This window comes from Scyliorhinus torazame, chromosome 26 (genome assembly GCF_047496885.1).
Source record: "Scyliorhinus torazame isolate Kashiwa2021f chromosome 26, sScyTor2.1, whole genome shotgun sequence".
NCBI classification, from domain to species: domain Eukaryota; kingdom Metazoa; phylum Chordata; class Chondrichthyes; order Carcharhiniformes; family Scyliorhinidae; genus Scyliorhinus; species Scyliorhinus torazame.
Genome location: NC_092732.1, coordinates 43906391 through 43923139, shown reverse-complemented (window position 1 = coordinate 43923139; position 16749 = coordinate 43906391). Strand labels below are relative to the sequence as shown.

Here is a 16749-nt window from a genome sequence, read left to right as displayed (position 1 = left end):
AAATTGACTTTAATCTTTGGTAAGGTTCTATTGTTTATGGTGCCGACAGCTGATGATTATCTGTCAACCTCCACCATGTTCAGATCAGACTGATTTACATATCACAATACAAAATTTAAACCAACTTTAAAAAAATCCACTTGGGTTCAGTTCAAAATTCAGACAACTTAAAAACCTTTTATTTAGTTACGACAGCTTAGCGAGCTTCCTGCACCACGAGATCCAGGCCACTGAAGTGTGACAACATATCTTGTGGATACGGGGGTATCAGGCAGGGAGGTTGGGGGTGGAGTGGCAGGATTTCTGACTGGATCCATCAGCATGAGGTAACTGAAGAATACACTACTTCCAGTACACTGCAGGGGAAATCTTTCCTTTACCCGTCCCATCCAGGTCATCAAAGATTAGATAAAGTAACACTTGTAAATTTGCCTCATTTAATATTTCTAGTTTAGGGACAATAAGTGTTGAATGCAGCTGGTATATAGTTCTCACTGCATTGTCCAAATAACACAAAACCATGGAGATATCACAATTAAAATCCTTTGACATTTGTGTAACAGTTTGAGTATTGCTCAGTGCTCACAGGAGCTTGCAGTAAATCAGAAGAATACACTGGCTCAGTCCCCCAATTCAATGAGTCTAATGTTTGCCTTTGCAACCAGTCTCGCAGAGATGCAAACTGAAAGTCAGGACACTTAATAGAAATTCAATGTTTATCGTGATCAAGACAATCCTCAGTCATATACGGGCACCTGGTTCAGTGTTCTTATTCATTCAATATCTCCTTTTCCTGAAGGCACCAGCTCTTGCTCGGGTTTGGTTCGACAGACCTTTGTTTCGAGGCAGGCAACAGTTTTCATGGATAAACCTCGATAACGAGCATCAGCGGGCTATCTGACAGTAGAAAGTGTCACAATTGAGCCTGATCCTGCTATTATTTGAAGCATAGAATGAATCACTTCACAGTGATGAGGAGCAAGATGTACAACTCTGGGTGAAACTGAAATTGGGAGGACGCTAATGATTTAAACAGAAATTCTGGGCTGTATGCAGTGTTGAAATAGCACAGTGGAGCAGTGATTAGGAAAAGTCTATACTGGCTACTGCAGTGCATCTCCTGGTCATATTAGCATGAATACATCACAGAAAGGTCATGTTTTAACTACAAGTGTGTCGAAGGAACTAAACTTGAAATGAATCCAGACAGATACAGCACCAGCTGATTGTGAACAGCTGTTACATTCCTGTCACAACAGGAAAGCTCGGTGTAAATTGGTGTATGCTAGTGTCATGAAAGTTACAACGTCACACTAGCATAATACTCAGCATTAAGTCAGGTAGAAACTCTTTGTTTTGGCCCCCACATTACCTGCTGAAAGGTGATATGGATTATAATTAAACCCTCAGATGTTATGTTATTGGGAGTCTCAAGCTGGAGGGAGGGAAGGGAAAGAGGTGAGACACCGAGGTCTTAAAGAATCGATAATATTTTAGATAACATCCATGAACAATCTAATAGAACCTAAATGAAAATCCCTGGGGCTGAGTGCTCTTTCACACAAATGAGGATTTGGGATATCAGAGTATGTGCCATCATTGGGACTTTGCGGAGGAGCTAATGGACATGATCTGCTCAATCTGTTCTCAAGTTGATCCTCGAATCTGAAATTCTGCCTAATAAAATTGACGAGGAAAGGGCTTGATGCGACGGAAGGGGTTAGCTGCAGTGGTACAAGGTAATGGGGCTACTTTCAAACAGCTGACCCTCAGTCCTCTCTGCAAGCAAGTTCATTACCCCGTGCAACACCTTTACCTGGTCGTGGAGAAACTTCATTCAGAAAATATGTGCAGCACAAGATCTTGCACAATATTATTAGATTAGATTAGTTAAAACGGATCTCAGATCTTTCAGCCTGAGTTTAAGCTAAACTGGGGCACGATAGAGTGACGTCTAGCAGTAACGGGGCTTAAATTCCCCCAAATAAAAATTACTGCTCACGCAGAAGTCCACAAAGAGTTTGGAGATTCTTGTCTGATAAACTGGTCAGGTGGAAAATCCAGAGTCAGAACCAGCAAATGCTGATCAAACTCCACACCGGCAACTGAACGAGAACCAGATGGTTTGTTGCTGAACTACTTGCTGTAAATCCTAAATAAGAGACTAAATAAATACATTGAGTAGAGGTAAGGGGAGCAAATGCCAGAAGTGTCTCCAATGCGGTTGTAGTGTTAATTTTCCAAGACCACGTTTTTATGCAAATGGTCAATAAGCAATAAGATAAAACTTATATAAAAATAAAGTTATGTTGCATTTGTCTGATGTGACTGCAGAGGTCCCCAGATTCAAGTGATGAGTTTACAAGTCTGATAATAATTAAGTGGAAGAAGAGAACAAAGATACGAAGGCAACCGATATCAGTTGACAGATCCTGGATCAGTGATGGGCATGGTGTGCAGAACCTCATCCAGGAGCTGCAGGGCCCGGTGTAGGTGGACCTCGATCCAGCAGGGTGTGTGCTTGATGCTCTGCCGTGGATAGTCTGGCCCCCAACCCTTTACAAAGCTCAGGCGGAGGATGCAGAGCCGCCTCAGGTCATCAACGCCAATCCCCGCAGCTGCAGAAAGACCTGAAACAAGAGAGACGCTTCAGCAATGCAGGATGTCAGCAACAGCGGAAGGCAAAGCCACAGAGAGACTCTCAACATCAGGCACTCACAACAGACTGGTGCCGCATGCAGGCGGACAAGACCTCACTACGGGAGCCCTGATACAACCTTCAAAAGCTGCTTAATCCCAGAAATGAACCAGAATAATTGATTCAGTCATAAATAACGGAGTGGAAAATTGAAATGCTCTAGATTTAGCTGAACTGAGTTATTCATATTGTCTTCAGAATAGCCTCAGAAGTTTAAAAATAAAGGTGATATCTTAATATTCATCTCTGCCCATCAGAACAGTTTAGTACTCAAGAATTGAAACCTATACATCCCACTATAAAAGACACATTCATTTACAATGGTCAAGTTACATTCAAACTTTGAGTTTGCTATTTTGCAATTCTTGAGCAGGAAGTTGTTCATCCTCCGAGATGCGAGTAATGTGAGGTATGCGGTGTGGCTCCAGGCAGCCGGCCTGTCCTTGTCTGGGAGATAACTTCGAAGAATTTCTCCAGCGAGGGTTGAAACTGGCAAGATGATAAATCACAAACCAAGCTGCCGGAATGAAGGTAAACACCCAAACCATGTGACTGCACACGCCTAAGATGGGCATTGGAGCAGGACGCAGAGCTCTGTCATACAATAGGTTACATTTTCAGCTAGAATGAATGGACCGTTGTACTGTGGCTATCTAAACCCCACAGTAGTAAATGGACAATGCAAATGGCAATTTACTAAAGGTGGCTCTTTTAAAAAAATAAATAAATTTAGAGTACCCAATTAATTTTTTCCAATTAAGGGGCGATTTAGCGTGGCCAATCCACCTACCCTGCACATCTTTGGGTTGTAGGGGTGAAACCCACGCAGACACGGGGAGAATGTGCAAACTCCACACGGACAGTGACCCAGAGCCGGGATCGAACCCGGGACCTCGGCGCGGTGAGGCAGCAGTGCTAACCACTCCGCCACCGTGCTGCTACAGGTGGTTCTTTTAAGGACAAGCTGCCATTTTAGAAACAGGTAGAGCAGATGCCCAAGGACTTCAGTATCCAGCTATTTGCCTTCTGCTACATCCTCAAACTCTGAGTTCTGTTCAGGCCACAACTAGAGTAATACATCCAAGTCTGGTCACCACACTGTTAGCACTGTTGCTTCACAGCACCAGGGTCCCAGGTTCGATTCCCGGCTTGGGTCACTGTCTGTGCGGAGTCTGCACGTTCTCCCCGTGCCTGCGTGGGTTTCCTCCGGGTGCTCAGGTTTCCTCCCACAAGACCCGAAAAATGTGCTTGTTGGGTGAATTGGACATTCTGAATTCTCCCTCGGTGTACCCGAACAGGCACTGGAATGTGGCGACTAGGGGCTTTTTTTTTTTTTTACAGTAACTCAGGGGCTGGTTTAGCACACTGGGCTAAATCGCTGGCTTTGAAAGCAGACCAAGGCAGGCCAGCAGCACGGTTCAATTCCCGTACCAGCCTCCCCGAACAGGCGCCGGAATGTGGCGACTAGGGGCTTTTCACAGTAACTTCATTTGAAGCCTACTTGTGAGAATAATAAAAAAGATTATAAAGAAGGAGGGTGAGAGAGGATTTATTTTATTATTCCAGGGGATGTGGTCTTGGCTTGGTCGGCCATCCCAAATTGTCCTTGAGCGGAGTGGCCTGTTCGGCCATTTCAGAGGACAGTTAAGACCCAACCACATTACTGTGGGATGGAGTCACATGTAGGCCGGGGGCTAGTTTAGCTCAGTGGGCTAGGCAGCTAGAACGAGGCCAGCATCACGGGTTCAATCCCCGTACCGGCTGAGGTTATTCAGGAAGGCCCCGCCTTCTCACCCTTGCCCCTCGCCTGAGGTGTGGTGACCCCCAGGTTCCCCTCAAAGGGGAAAGCAGCCTGTGGTCATCTGGGACTGCGGTTCGGCGGACCAGGTAAGAATGGTAGGTCTCCTTCCCGAACGCACAGAGGCGATTTACCAAAATGGTTCCAGAGATTGAGGATTTTAGCTTCTGGATTCAGCAATTTGCACGACTCTTCTTTGAAGCTGAAAGTGGGTTTGCCGTCGGGGCTCTCTCTGGTGTGGGAGTCACAGCTTCCCCTTTCAAAAGCCAACGCTGAGCCATTCTGTTCAGCTTCCAGCTCCTCAACCTTATCCCATGTCTTTCGATGTTCAGGGCGGCGCGGTGGCGCAGTGGTTAGCACAGTAGCTTCACAGCGCCAGGGTCCTGGGTTCGATTCCCGGCTTGGGTCACTGTCTGTGCGGAGTCTGCACGTCCTCCCCGTGTGTGCGTGGGTTTCCTCCGGGCGCTCCGGTTTCCTCCCACAGTCCAAAGATGTACAGGTTAGGTGGATTGGCCGTGATAAATTGCCCTTTTAGTGTCCAAAGGTTGGGTGGGGTTACTGGGTTACGGAGAGAGGGGGAGGTGTGGGCTTAGGTAGGATGCTCTTTCCAAGGGCCAGTGTAAACTCGATGGGCCGAATGGCCTCCTTCTGCACTGTAAATTCTATGATCTACGATCATTATCCAGACTTGCACCTGAAACTGACCCACCACGTTCAAATTCAGGAGCATTTTCAACTGCAATTTCTTCTACATGAGCCCATCATTCGTAGCTGCCTCCTTTTGGGCAAGCAGCTCATTTCTCAGACAGGTATAGTCCTCTGGAGCTGCTTTGAGAACGTCACGTTCTGCTAAGGCGGCTTGACAATCCTCTTCATTTACTTCACAAATTCTATTGGTCGCTTCTCGTTTCCTATTATCCCACTGAGCTCAAACGTGCGACGATGCAGCTTTACAAACAGCTGCTGCTGATTTCGGAGGTTCTAATTTGCATTCAAAAACCAGTCATTTTGTTCCGCGGCTTTTCTACTGGACCCAGCTGCCTCAATGTTTTACAAAGCATGGTTCCTTCATTTCTCCATCATTCCTTTTGATTATTGTTGCCATCTGCCTTGTCACATCCTTGTCATGTTTTTTCTAAGTTGTTTTTCGGCTTCTCTGTTATTTTTTCTTGAGGTTCCAATACTTCTGGCACAATCAATCTTAGCAGCAGACTTCCGAGTGATGAGTTCCTTCATGTCGGCCAGTTTTGAGTAAAGCCTTCGTTTTAGCAGCCTCAGGAAGCTTCCCCACCGGAGGTGCCAATACCTTATCCCCAGCCAAGTCGTTTCCTTGCAAAGGAAAACAAATCCACATCTTCAACAGGAAAGCTCGGAATGATGACAACAGTGGCATGATCAATGACTAAGTCACGTCTCAAATCAGCCCGATGCAAGGGAATGGGCAAGCAATTTCCATCAATACCCTGGACCGCCTGGAAAGAAATTCATGTCAATTGCCAACATCAGTGACTGCGTCACCCCCTTGTTAAGTACGACTAGGGCGAAACTGAACCCGGGCCCTCGGGAGGCCATATTCGGGGTGTCGGACCAGCCGGGGTTGGAAAGGGGCGCGGAGGCAGATGTTGTAGCCTTCGCCTCGTTGATCGCCCGAAGGCTAGGGTGGAGATCGACCTCTCCACCCTGTGCCCTGGCGTGGCGGGGGGGGGGCGGGGGGACCTGCTGGAATTCTTGACGCTTGAAAAGGTCAAATTTGAACTGAGGGGAAGGGTGGAGGGGTTCTACAATTCATGGGCGTTATTCATTATGCACTTTCGAGAATTGGATCACATCGAACATTAGCGGGGTGGGGGCTGGGAGGGTTGGGGGGAGGGGGGACTGTATGTGTTAATAGTGACTATGGGTGATTCCGGATTCCTTTTTGTCATTTGTTTATGTTAACATGCGGGCTAAGTTTGGGGTTTAGTGGGAGGATAGGATCGTTGTTATTGATATGGCGATTGACATTGCATTCGTTACTGATTATTGTTTATTATTGGGTGTAAATTTGGGAGAAAATGTGAAAAAGGAGAATGAAAATATTTTTTTGAAAAAAGTATGACTAGGACGGCACGGTGGCTCAGTGGTTAGCACTACTGCCTGTGGTTAGCACTACTGCCTCACAGAGCTGAGGGAAAAAGAAGAATTGGATACTCTAAATTTATTTTTAATAAATGATTACGCTGCAGAGACAGACGATCTGTATTTTAAATATACTTGTACTTACTAACAGCGGGCGCTATGCCTCCCACAGAGCCAGGGCCCGGAATGTTCCCTGCCACGGCCGCCGCCTGCGCCGCTGCTGCAGCCTGTGCCGTCGCTGCCTGTTGCTGCATCTGTCGGTGACACTGACGCAAATCAAAGACCTGCAGAGAAAAAAGGTCACTGAAAAGTAACAAACCATTTCAAACAGTAAATATACTGCTCTGCACCTTGAAATGAGAGAAAGACTTTCATCTCTATCCTGCCTTTCATAACCTCAGGGTGTTCCAGAGCACTTTGCAGCCAGCAGGGTATTTTAGACGCGTCATCAGTGCTGAAATGGAGGAAACGCAGCAGCCAATAGGCGAACACCAAACTTCCACAAACAGCAATGATGACCAGTTAATCTGCTTTAGTGATGTTAATTAACCGATAAATATTGGCCAGGTCACCAGGACAGTTGGGACGGCACGGTGGCGCAGTGGTTAGCACTGCTGCCTCAGGGCGCCGAGGACCCGGGCTGCACGGTGGCGCAGTGGTTAGCACTGCTGCCTCAGGGCGCCGAGGACCCGGGCTGCACGGTGGCGCAGTGGGTTAGCGCTGCTGCCTCACGGCGCCGAGGTCCCGGGTTCGATCCCGGCTCTGGGTCATTGTCCGTCTGGAGTTTGCACATTCTCCCCGTGTCTGTGTGGGTTTCGCCCCCACAACCCAAAGATGTGCAGGGTAGGTGGATTGGCCACGCTAAATTGCCCCTTCCTTGGAAAAAAAAAGAATTGGGTACACTAAATTTTAAATAGAAAAAAAAAATCAGGACACGGGGATAGTTCAATTGTTCTTCGCAGTAGTGCAATGGGATATTTTAGGTTCACCCGAGACAGCAAACAGGGCCTCACTTTAAGATCTCAACCTGAAAGGTGGCATGTCTGACAGTGCAACATTCCCTCAGTACGGCACTAGAATGTCTGCCTCTATTTTTTTATTCTTTCAAGGGATGTGTGTGGTGCCGGCAAGGCAAGCATTTGTTTCCCATCACTATTTACCGTTGTGTAGGTGATGATGAACTGCCTTCTTGAACCACTGCGGTCCATTTAGTCTACGTATAACCCTTACCCCTCGCCTGAGGTACGGTGATCGTCAGGTTCAATCACCACCAGCCAGCTCTCCCCCTCAAAGGGAAAAGCAGCCTACGTCCATCTGACACTATGGCCGGTTTACCTTTACCCATGTGTTATGGGCGAGGCGTTTCAGAACCCCAAAATGTACCATGGAGTTCAACCAACCTCTCCCTTTAATGGATTTGTTGCTTTTCCGAGCACACGGCTTGTTCTCTAGGTGTGGGATTACAATTATGGACACGTGGGTTTTCTTAAACACAAAACACTGTTTATTCCATGAACTCAACTTAACATTTTAAATACACATTGGATCTCTTAACACCCCTTACTTCAAAGATAACTCAGAAAATATTGCAACAGTAAATACTTCCTTAAATTGTTCCTTCAAACTTCCAAGAGACTTAACACCTTTAAACAGTATCACATCAGGTTAAAGGATATATATATATTTTGTAGAATGCAGAGATATATTAGCTTGGTTGATTTCAGCTCCAGTACCTTGCTTTTCTTAATGCAGCTCTCTGGAAACCCACAGACACACGCAAACTGCTTTCTCAAACTGGCTTTCTACTTTTTAGCTGCTCTCAGCAAAACCAGCCAGGTTCTTTTCAAAACTGAAACTAAAAACCTGCAAAACACAGACTGCAAAATGGCTGAACTGCTGAGCTCCACCCACTCTATGACATCACTGTTTTCTTAAAGGTACATTGCTTAAACATCTAGTTCTTAAAGGCACTCTTGCATGACACCTTCCCCCCCCCCCCAAGAAAAAAAAACCCATCAACTTCAAGATGGTTTCATTTTTGCACCATCCACTAAGAAATGTACACAGTAAATATACATTTTCGTTTTAAAAAAAACCAACGCATGCAAACAGGTATAATAATATATTTATTTTCTTTGTTCTTCTTCCTCCAACCGAAATCCTTCTCGATTGACAGTCTCTTTGAACAAAGTCTCTGCACGATCCATCCATTCCTCTACTCCTCGGCATTTCTCTTTAGAATCAGATACTTTAGTTCAATCTGACCACAGAGTCACTTGCAATTCTCCAATACAGGAGCATTGGTGATCACAGCTTTCAGGCAGTTAAATGCCTGTTGAAAGTCCGCTGTCCCTTGAAACTTTTGACGTTTCTTTAGCAAGTCCATCAGTGGAGTAATCACGCCACAAAACCTTTGCACAACTGTTCGATCAAATTCATTCATGCTAGGAGATCGCATTATTTCCCTTTGTCGTGAGGATAACGGAAACTCCGCAAGGAAAGTGATTCGGGCTTCTCCAAATTCACTTTTGGCTGGGTTTATCACCAAACCCGCCTCCTGAAGTCGATCGAAGAACTCCATACAATGTTTTAAATGTTCTTTCCATGTCTGGAAGTTGAAAATAAAAGCAGATTGTCCCACTTTCTCCATGCAATCCTTCAATGGTGGGACAGGATAAGAGTCCGTTCTTGTAACTGCATTCTCCTTTCTATAGTCCACACACAACCGTTGGGTACCGTCTGGTTTAGGTACCATCACTATGGGTGAGCTCCATTGGCTGCAACCCACTTCATTTATGCCATTCTTCAGCATACTCTCAATCTCTCAGTTAACCTGTGCCAATTTTAAAGGATTAAGTCTATATGGATGTTGTTTGATTGGAACAGCATTTCCCACATCTACATCAGATATAGCCATTTTAGTACTTCCCAATTTATCTCTACAAAGTTGCCCCTGTGATATCAATAACTCTTTCAGGTCAGTTCGTTTTTCCTCTGGAAGATAACTTAACAATTCACCCAATTTTTAAGAACATCCTCATTTTCCAATTTAATTTGAGGTATGTCAAATTCACAGTCATCTGGATTTGGTTCATTACTTTGAGTTAGAATCATTAAAACCTCCTTTTTCTCTCCTTCCCTTTCAAAGTACCTTTTAAGCATATTCACATGACACACTCGGTGAGTCTTCCTTCTGTCTGGTGTTTTTAACCACATAATTCGCCTCACAATTTCCTTTCAATCTGATACGGTCCACAAAACCTAGCTTTTAAAGGCTCCCCTACCACTGGTAATAACACTAAAACTTTATCCCCATTGGCAAAACTACGAACTTTGGATTTCTTGTCCGCTACCCGTTTCATCACATTTTGTGCAACTTTCAAATGTTGTCTAGCCAATTCACCTGCTCTATTTAATCGTTCCCTAAAATTTGACACGTAATCTAATCATGCAATTTCCGATTTCTCACCCACCAATTTCTCCTTAATCAATTTAAGTGGTCCTCTTACCTCATGACCAAAAATTAGTTCAAAAGGACTAAATTTGGTAGACTCATTAGATGCATCCCTAATTGCAAACAATACGAATGGGATTCCTTTATCCCAATTTTCTGGATAATCTTGACAATACGCCCTCAACATGGTCTTTAATGTCTGATGCCACCTTTCTAACGCTCCCTGAGATTCTGGATGGTATGCAGTTGATTTAAATTGTTTTATTCCTAAGCTATCCATAACTTCTTTGAATAACTTTGAAGTAAAATTCGTTCCCTGATCCGATTGAATTTCTGTGGGTAGTCCATATCTAGTAAAGAATTTAAGTAACTCCTCCACAATCCTTTTAGCTGTAATATTACGTACTGGAAAGGCCTCTGGAAACCTAGTAGACACATCCAGTCAAAAGATATTGATTCCCACTTTTTGTTTTAGGAATCGGTCCTACACAATCGATTAGGACCCTTGTAAAAGGTTCCTCAAATGCTGGAATGGGTATTAAGGGCGCTGGTTTTATCACTGCTTGAGGTTTCCCTATCACTTGACATGTGTTACATGATTGACAAAATTTAACTCCATCTTTATGTAGTCCAAGCCAATAAAAATGTTTCTGGATTTTAGCCTGAGTTTTCCTCATTCCCAAATGACCTCCCACTGGTATCTCATGTGCAACTCGCAACACCTCCTTTCTATACCCTACCGGCAATACTACTTGATGAACTTCTGCCCACTTTTCATCCGCCTGCATATGTACAGGTCTCCATTTTCTCATCAAGACATCATTTTTACGGTAATAACACTCTGGTATACTCTCAGATTCCTCTTCCGTATATGCTTTCTGATATATCTGTTTTATTTCTACATCTTTCTGTTGTAACTCCGCCAATTTTCCTGAACTAAAAATATCCGCCTCATCCTCCACCTGTTCTTGTTCTTTTTCAACCATCTGATCAAAAATAGTTTCTGATATTTGCATTTCAACTTCATCTTCACTCCTCGATTTCTCCTCGTCTTAACCTGTGACTTTGCGACCTTGTTACTACACAATCCGGATAAATCCCAGGATATTCGTCCTTCAACTGTCTGATTTTCCACTGGCTTATCAACCACAGTAGGCATCACTCCCACCTGCGATCCAGCTGTATCATTACCCAATATAAACTGTATTCCTGGACAAGATAGTTTATCTATTACTCCTACTACCACTTCACCACTCTTCACTGGACTTTCCAACCTTACCTTATATAATGGAACGCTACTCCTCTCACCCTGAATTCCACATATCACCACCTTTTCTGGCAACATTCTTCCTAAACTACATAATTCCTCATCTCTTACCATTAAAGATTGACTAGCCCCTGTATCTCTTAAAATTGTGACTTCTTTACCTGCTCCTCCTGATACACATGAGTAAATTTTACCCACACAAGTAAATTCTTTAAAGACATCTGCACCTTCTTAACAATTACTTCTTGAACAGGCTGTACAATCGTTTGCACCTCCTTCGCTTCCCTTGACTACTCTAACAAACCCCACTGTCTTATCCTGTTTTACCACATCAGTCTTCCCAGTGCTATTATTCAACCACCAACACTGTGACTTTACATGGCCTAGTTTATTACAGTGAAAACATCTCAAACTTTTCATTTCTTTTCCACCCTCCTGGATTTATTTTTTAATCTGAGGTACACTCTCTTTATTGTCTCCCATCAGATCACCTTTACCTTTACCACTTGAGTATTTCTCATGTCCCCAGTTTCTATCCCTCACCGGCTGAAACTGATGTCGGAAACCAATCTTTGATTTATGAACTAATTCATAATCATCTGACATTTCCGCTGCTAATCTCGCAGTTTTAACCCTCTGTTCTTCCACATGAGTTCTCACTACATCAGGAATTGAATTTTTAAACTCCTCCAAAATTATAATTTCTCTGAGAGCTTCATACGTTTGGTCTATTTTCAAAGTCCTTATCCACCTATCAAAATTACTCTGTTTGAGCCTTTCAAACTCCATGTATGTTTGACCAAATTCTTTCCTTAAATTTCTAAACCTTTGTCTGTAAGCTTCAGGCACTAGCTCATATGCACTTAAGATGGATTTCTTCACCTCCTCATACGTTCCAGATACCTCCTCCGGTAGTGATGCAAACACTTCACTAGCTCTACCTACCAGCTTTGTTTGAATCAGTAACACCCGCATGTCCTGTGGCCATTTCATTTGTTTAGCTACCTTCTCAAATGAAATGCAAAAGGTTCCTCTTCCTTCTCGTCAAACCTCGGCAATGCTTGGACATATTTAAATAGATCCTCACCACGTCTTCGACTATGACGCGCTTTCTCACTATCCTCATCACTATCATCCAACTGTACGTTTCCCTTTACGTCTGCCAATTTTAACTGATTGTCATGTTTCATGGCCATTTTCTGAAGTTGAATCTCCCTCTCTTTATCTTTTTCCCTGATCTGTATCTCCCTTTCTTTTTCTTTTTGTTCTGCTAGGGCTATTCTTGCTTTTCTCCTTTCTTCTCTCTCCTTTTCTTTTTCCTGTCTCGCTCTTTCTTTTCCTCTCTCTCTCTCGTATTCCAGCCGCTTTAATTCTTTCTGATGTTCCATTTGTTTAATTTGCAACTGAATTTTTGCCATTTCCAATGAGTCAAACTCTATCTCAGGCAACTTTAAATGCTTAACCACCGCCATAATTACCTCATCTTTTCGCATTTTGTCAGGTAAGGTTAACTGCAATGTTTTTGCCAAATCTAACAGTCTGCTTTTTGTTTCTGTCCGTAAGGTACTACGTGTAACATTCTCCACCCCCAAAAACCTCTGAGCCTCTGAAAGAGCCATTGTTCACAACACTCTCCCCTCTTAAACTAAAATACCACACCGGAAAAGCAACAATCCTTCACTGTCTTTAAGTTCACAAAAGCTAATCCAATAGATAGACTTTTATCCCGGACGAGCCCCCAATTGTTATAGGCGAGGCTTTTCAGAACCCCAAAATGTATCATGGAGTTCAAGCAACCTCTCCCTTTAATGGATTTGTTGCTTTTCCGAGCACACGGCTTTTTCCCTAGGTGTGGGATTACAATTATGGACACGTGGGTTTTTAAACACAAAACACTGTTTATTCCATGAACTCAACTTACATCTTAAATAAACATTAGATCTCTTAACACCCCTTATTTCAAAGATAACTCAGAAAATATTGCAACAGTAAACACTTGCTTAAAATGTTCCTTCAAACTTCCAAGAGACTTAACACCTTTAAACAGTATCACATTAGGTTAAAGGATATACATATATTTTGTAGAATGGCAGAGATATATTACCTTGGTTGATTTCAGCTCCAGCACCTTGCTTTTCTTCATGCAGCTCTCTGGAAACCCACAGACACACGCAAACTGCTTTCTCAAACTGGCTTTCTACTTTTAAACTGCTCTCGGCAAAACCAGCCAGGTTCTTTTTTTAGCTGCTCTCAGCAAAACCAGCCAGGTTCTTTTCAAAACTGAAACTAAAAGCCTGCAAAGACACAGACTGCAAAATGGCTGAAATGCTGAGCTCCACCCACTCTGTGACATCACTGTTTTCTTAAAGGTACATTGCTTAAACATCCAGTTCTTAAAGGCACTCTTGCATGACACATGTGATAAAATGGCCAACGCCCTGAATCTTAGGCCCAACACAGAATTGGACACTTTAAATTAAACAGTCACCACCACAGACAGGCCTAAAGAGCCAAGTTTGAATACACTGGTCTGTGACAGGCAAGCCAGGGCAAGTCTTTACAGACAACACCCATAATTCTGCTTTGGTGTTCCAGGCTTTTGACCCAGCGACAGTGAGGGAATGACGATATAGTTCCAAATAAGGATGGTATGCAGCTTGAAGGGGAATCTTCAACAAGTGGTATTATCACGTCTCTGCTGCCCATGTCCTAGGTGTGGACATGCCGCCGTTGGCCGGGGTGAGCACAGTAAGAAGTCTTACAACACCAGGTTAAAGTCCAACCGGTTTGTTTCGAATCACTAGCTTTCGGAGCACTGCTCCTCCCTCAGGTGAATGAAGAGGTGGGTTCCAGAAACATATATATAGACAAAGTCAAGGATGCAAGACGATACATTGAATTCGAGTCTTTGCAGGTAATTAAGTCTTTACAGGTCCAGACGGAGCAACTGGAGAGAGGGATAATCACAGGTTAAAGAGGTGTGAATTGTACCAAGCCAGGACAGTTGGTAGGATTTCGCAGGCCAGATGGTGGGGGGTGAATGTAATGCGACATGAATCCCAGGTCCCGGTTGAGGCCGTACTCGTGTGCGCGGAACGTGGCTATAAGTTTCTGCTCGGCGATTCTGCTGACAACGGATGAACGGACATCGCGCGACAATCACCAGGCAGGAATGTTCCCTTCCAGTCGGGGAACACTTCAGCAGTCAAGGGCATTCAGCCTCTGATCTTCGGGTAGCATTCTCCAAGGCGGCCTTCAGGACCCGCGACAACGCAGAATCGCCGAGCAGCAACTTGTAGCTAAGTTCCACATGTGGGTACAGCCTCAACCGGGACCTTGGATTCATGTCGCATTACATTCACCCCCACCACCTGGCCTGCAAAATCCTACCAACTGTCCTGGTTTGAGACAATTCACACCTCTTTTTTTTTTAATATAAAATATTTTATTGAACATTTTTGGTCAACCAACACAGTACATTGTGCATCCTTTACACAATATTATAACAACACAAATAACAATGACCTATTTTATAAACAGAAAATGAATAAATAATAAATAACAAAAATGAAAACTAACCCTAATTGGCAACTGCCTTGTCACAAGTAACACTCTCCAAAAATATAATTTAACAGTCCGATATATAATTATCTGTAGCAACGACCTATACATATTATACAGTATATATTAACAACCCTGAGAGTCCTTCTGGTTCCTCCTCTCTCCACCCTCCCCCCCCCCCCCCCCCCCTCCGATCCTGGGCTGCTGCTGCTGCCTTCTTTTTTCCATTCCATCTATCTTTCTGCGAGGTATTCGACGAACGGTTGCCACCGCCTGGTGAACCCTTGAGCCGACCCCCTTAGAACGAACTTAATCCGCTCTGGCTTTATAAACCCTGCCATGTCATTTATCCAGGTCTCCACCCCCGGGGGCTTGGCTTCTTTCCACATTAACAATATCCTGCGCCGGGCTACTAGGGACGCAAAGGCCAAAACATCGGCCTCTCTCGCCTCCTGCACTCCCGGCTCTTGTGCAACCCCAAATATAGCCAACCCCCAGCTTGGTTCGACCCGGACCCCCACTACTTTTGAAAGCACCTTTGTCACCCCCATCCAAAACCCCTGCAGTGCCGGGCATGACCAAAACATATGGGTATGATTCGCTGGGCTTCTCGAGCACCTCGCACACCTATCCTCCACCCGAAAAAATTTGCAGAGCCGTGCTCCAGTCATATGCGCCCTGTGTAATACCTTAAACTGAATCAGGCTTAGCCTGGCACACGAGGACGAGTTTACCCTGCTTAGGGCATCTGCCCACAGCCCCTCCTCGATCTCCTCCCCCAGCTCTTCTTCCCATTTCCCTTTCAGCTCATCTACCATAATCTCCCCCTCGTCCCTCATTTCCCTATATATATCTGACACCTTACCATCCCCCACCCATGTCTTTGAGATCACTCTGTCCTGCACCTCTTGTGTCGGGAGCTGCGGGAATTCCCTCACCTGTTGCCTCGCAAAAGCCCTCAGTTGCATATACCTGAATGCATTCCCTTGGGGCAACCCATATTTCTCGGTCAGCGCTCCCAGACTCGCGAACTTCCCATCCACAAACAGATCTTTCAGTTGCGTTATTCCTGCTCTTTGCCACATTCCATATCCCCCATCCATTCCCCCCGGGGCAAACCTATGGTTGTTTCTTATCGGGGACCCCCCCCAAGGCTCCAGTCTTTCCCCTATGCCGTCTCCACTGTCCCCAAATCTTCAGTGTAGCCACCACCACCGGGCTTGTGGTGTAGTTCCTCGGTGAGAACGGCAATGGGGCTGTCACCATAGCCTGTAGGCTAGTCCCCCTACAGGACGCCCTCTCTAATCTCTTCCACGCCGCTCCCTCCTCCTCTCCCATCCACTTACTCACCATTGAAATATTAGCGGCCCAATAATACTCACTTAGGCTCGGTAGTGCCAGCCCCCCCTATCCCTGCTACGCTGTAAGAATCCCTTCCTCACTCTCGGGGTCTTCCCGGCCCACACAAAACCCATAATGCTCTTTTCAATCCTTTTAAAAAAAGCCTTCGTGATCACCACCGGGAGGCACTGAAACACAAAGAGGAATCTCGGGAGGACCACCATCTTAACCGCCTGCACCCTCCCTGCCAATGACAGGGATACCATATCCCATCTCTTGAAATCCTCCTCCATTTGTTCCACCAACCGCGTTAAATTTAACCGATGCAATGTGCCCCAATTCTTGGCTATCTGGATCCCCAGGTAACGAAAGTCCCTTGTTACCTTCCTCAACGGTAGGTCCTCTATTTCTCTACTCTGCTCCCCTGGATGCACCACAAACAACTCACTTTTCCCCATGTTCAATTTATACCCTGAAAAATCCCCAAACTCCCCAAGTATCCGCATTATTTC

General features: G+C 44.8%; 1 protein-coding gene across 2 annotated transcripts in view; it reads right to left on the bottom strand.

The window, feature by feature from the left end:
- Positions 1–420: 420 nt before the first annotated feature.
- smad10a (SMAD family member 10a) overlaps positions 421–16749 on the bottom strand; it is a 104829-nt gene continuing 88500 nt past the window's right edge. The window contains exons 11-12 of one of the 2 annotated variants that reach the window (XM_072490685.1): positions 6760–6898; positions 421–2630 (exon numbers count right to left, since the gene is read on the bottom strand). In XM_072490685.1, coding sequence (XP_072346786.1) covers positions 2419–2630; positions 6760–6898 — 351 coding nt within the window. In that variant the 3' untranslated portion in view covers positions 421–2418. Of the gene's footprint in view, positions 2631–6759; positions 6899–8105; positions 9448–16749 lie in introns of those variants that run through there. The other variant, XM_072490686.1, reaches the window with a different exon arrangement.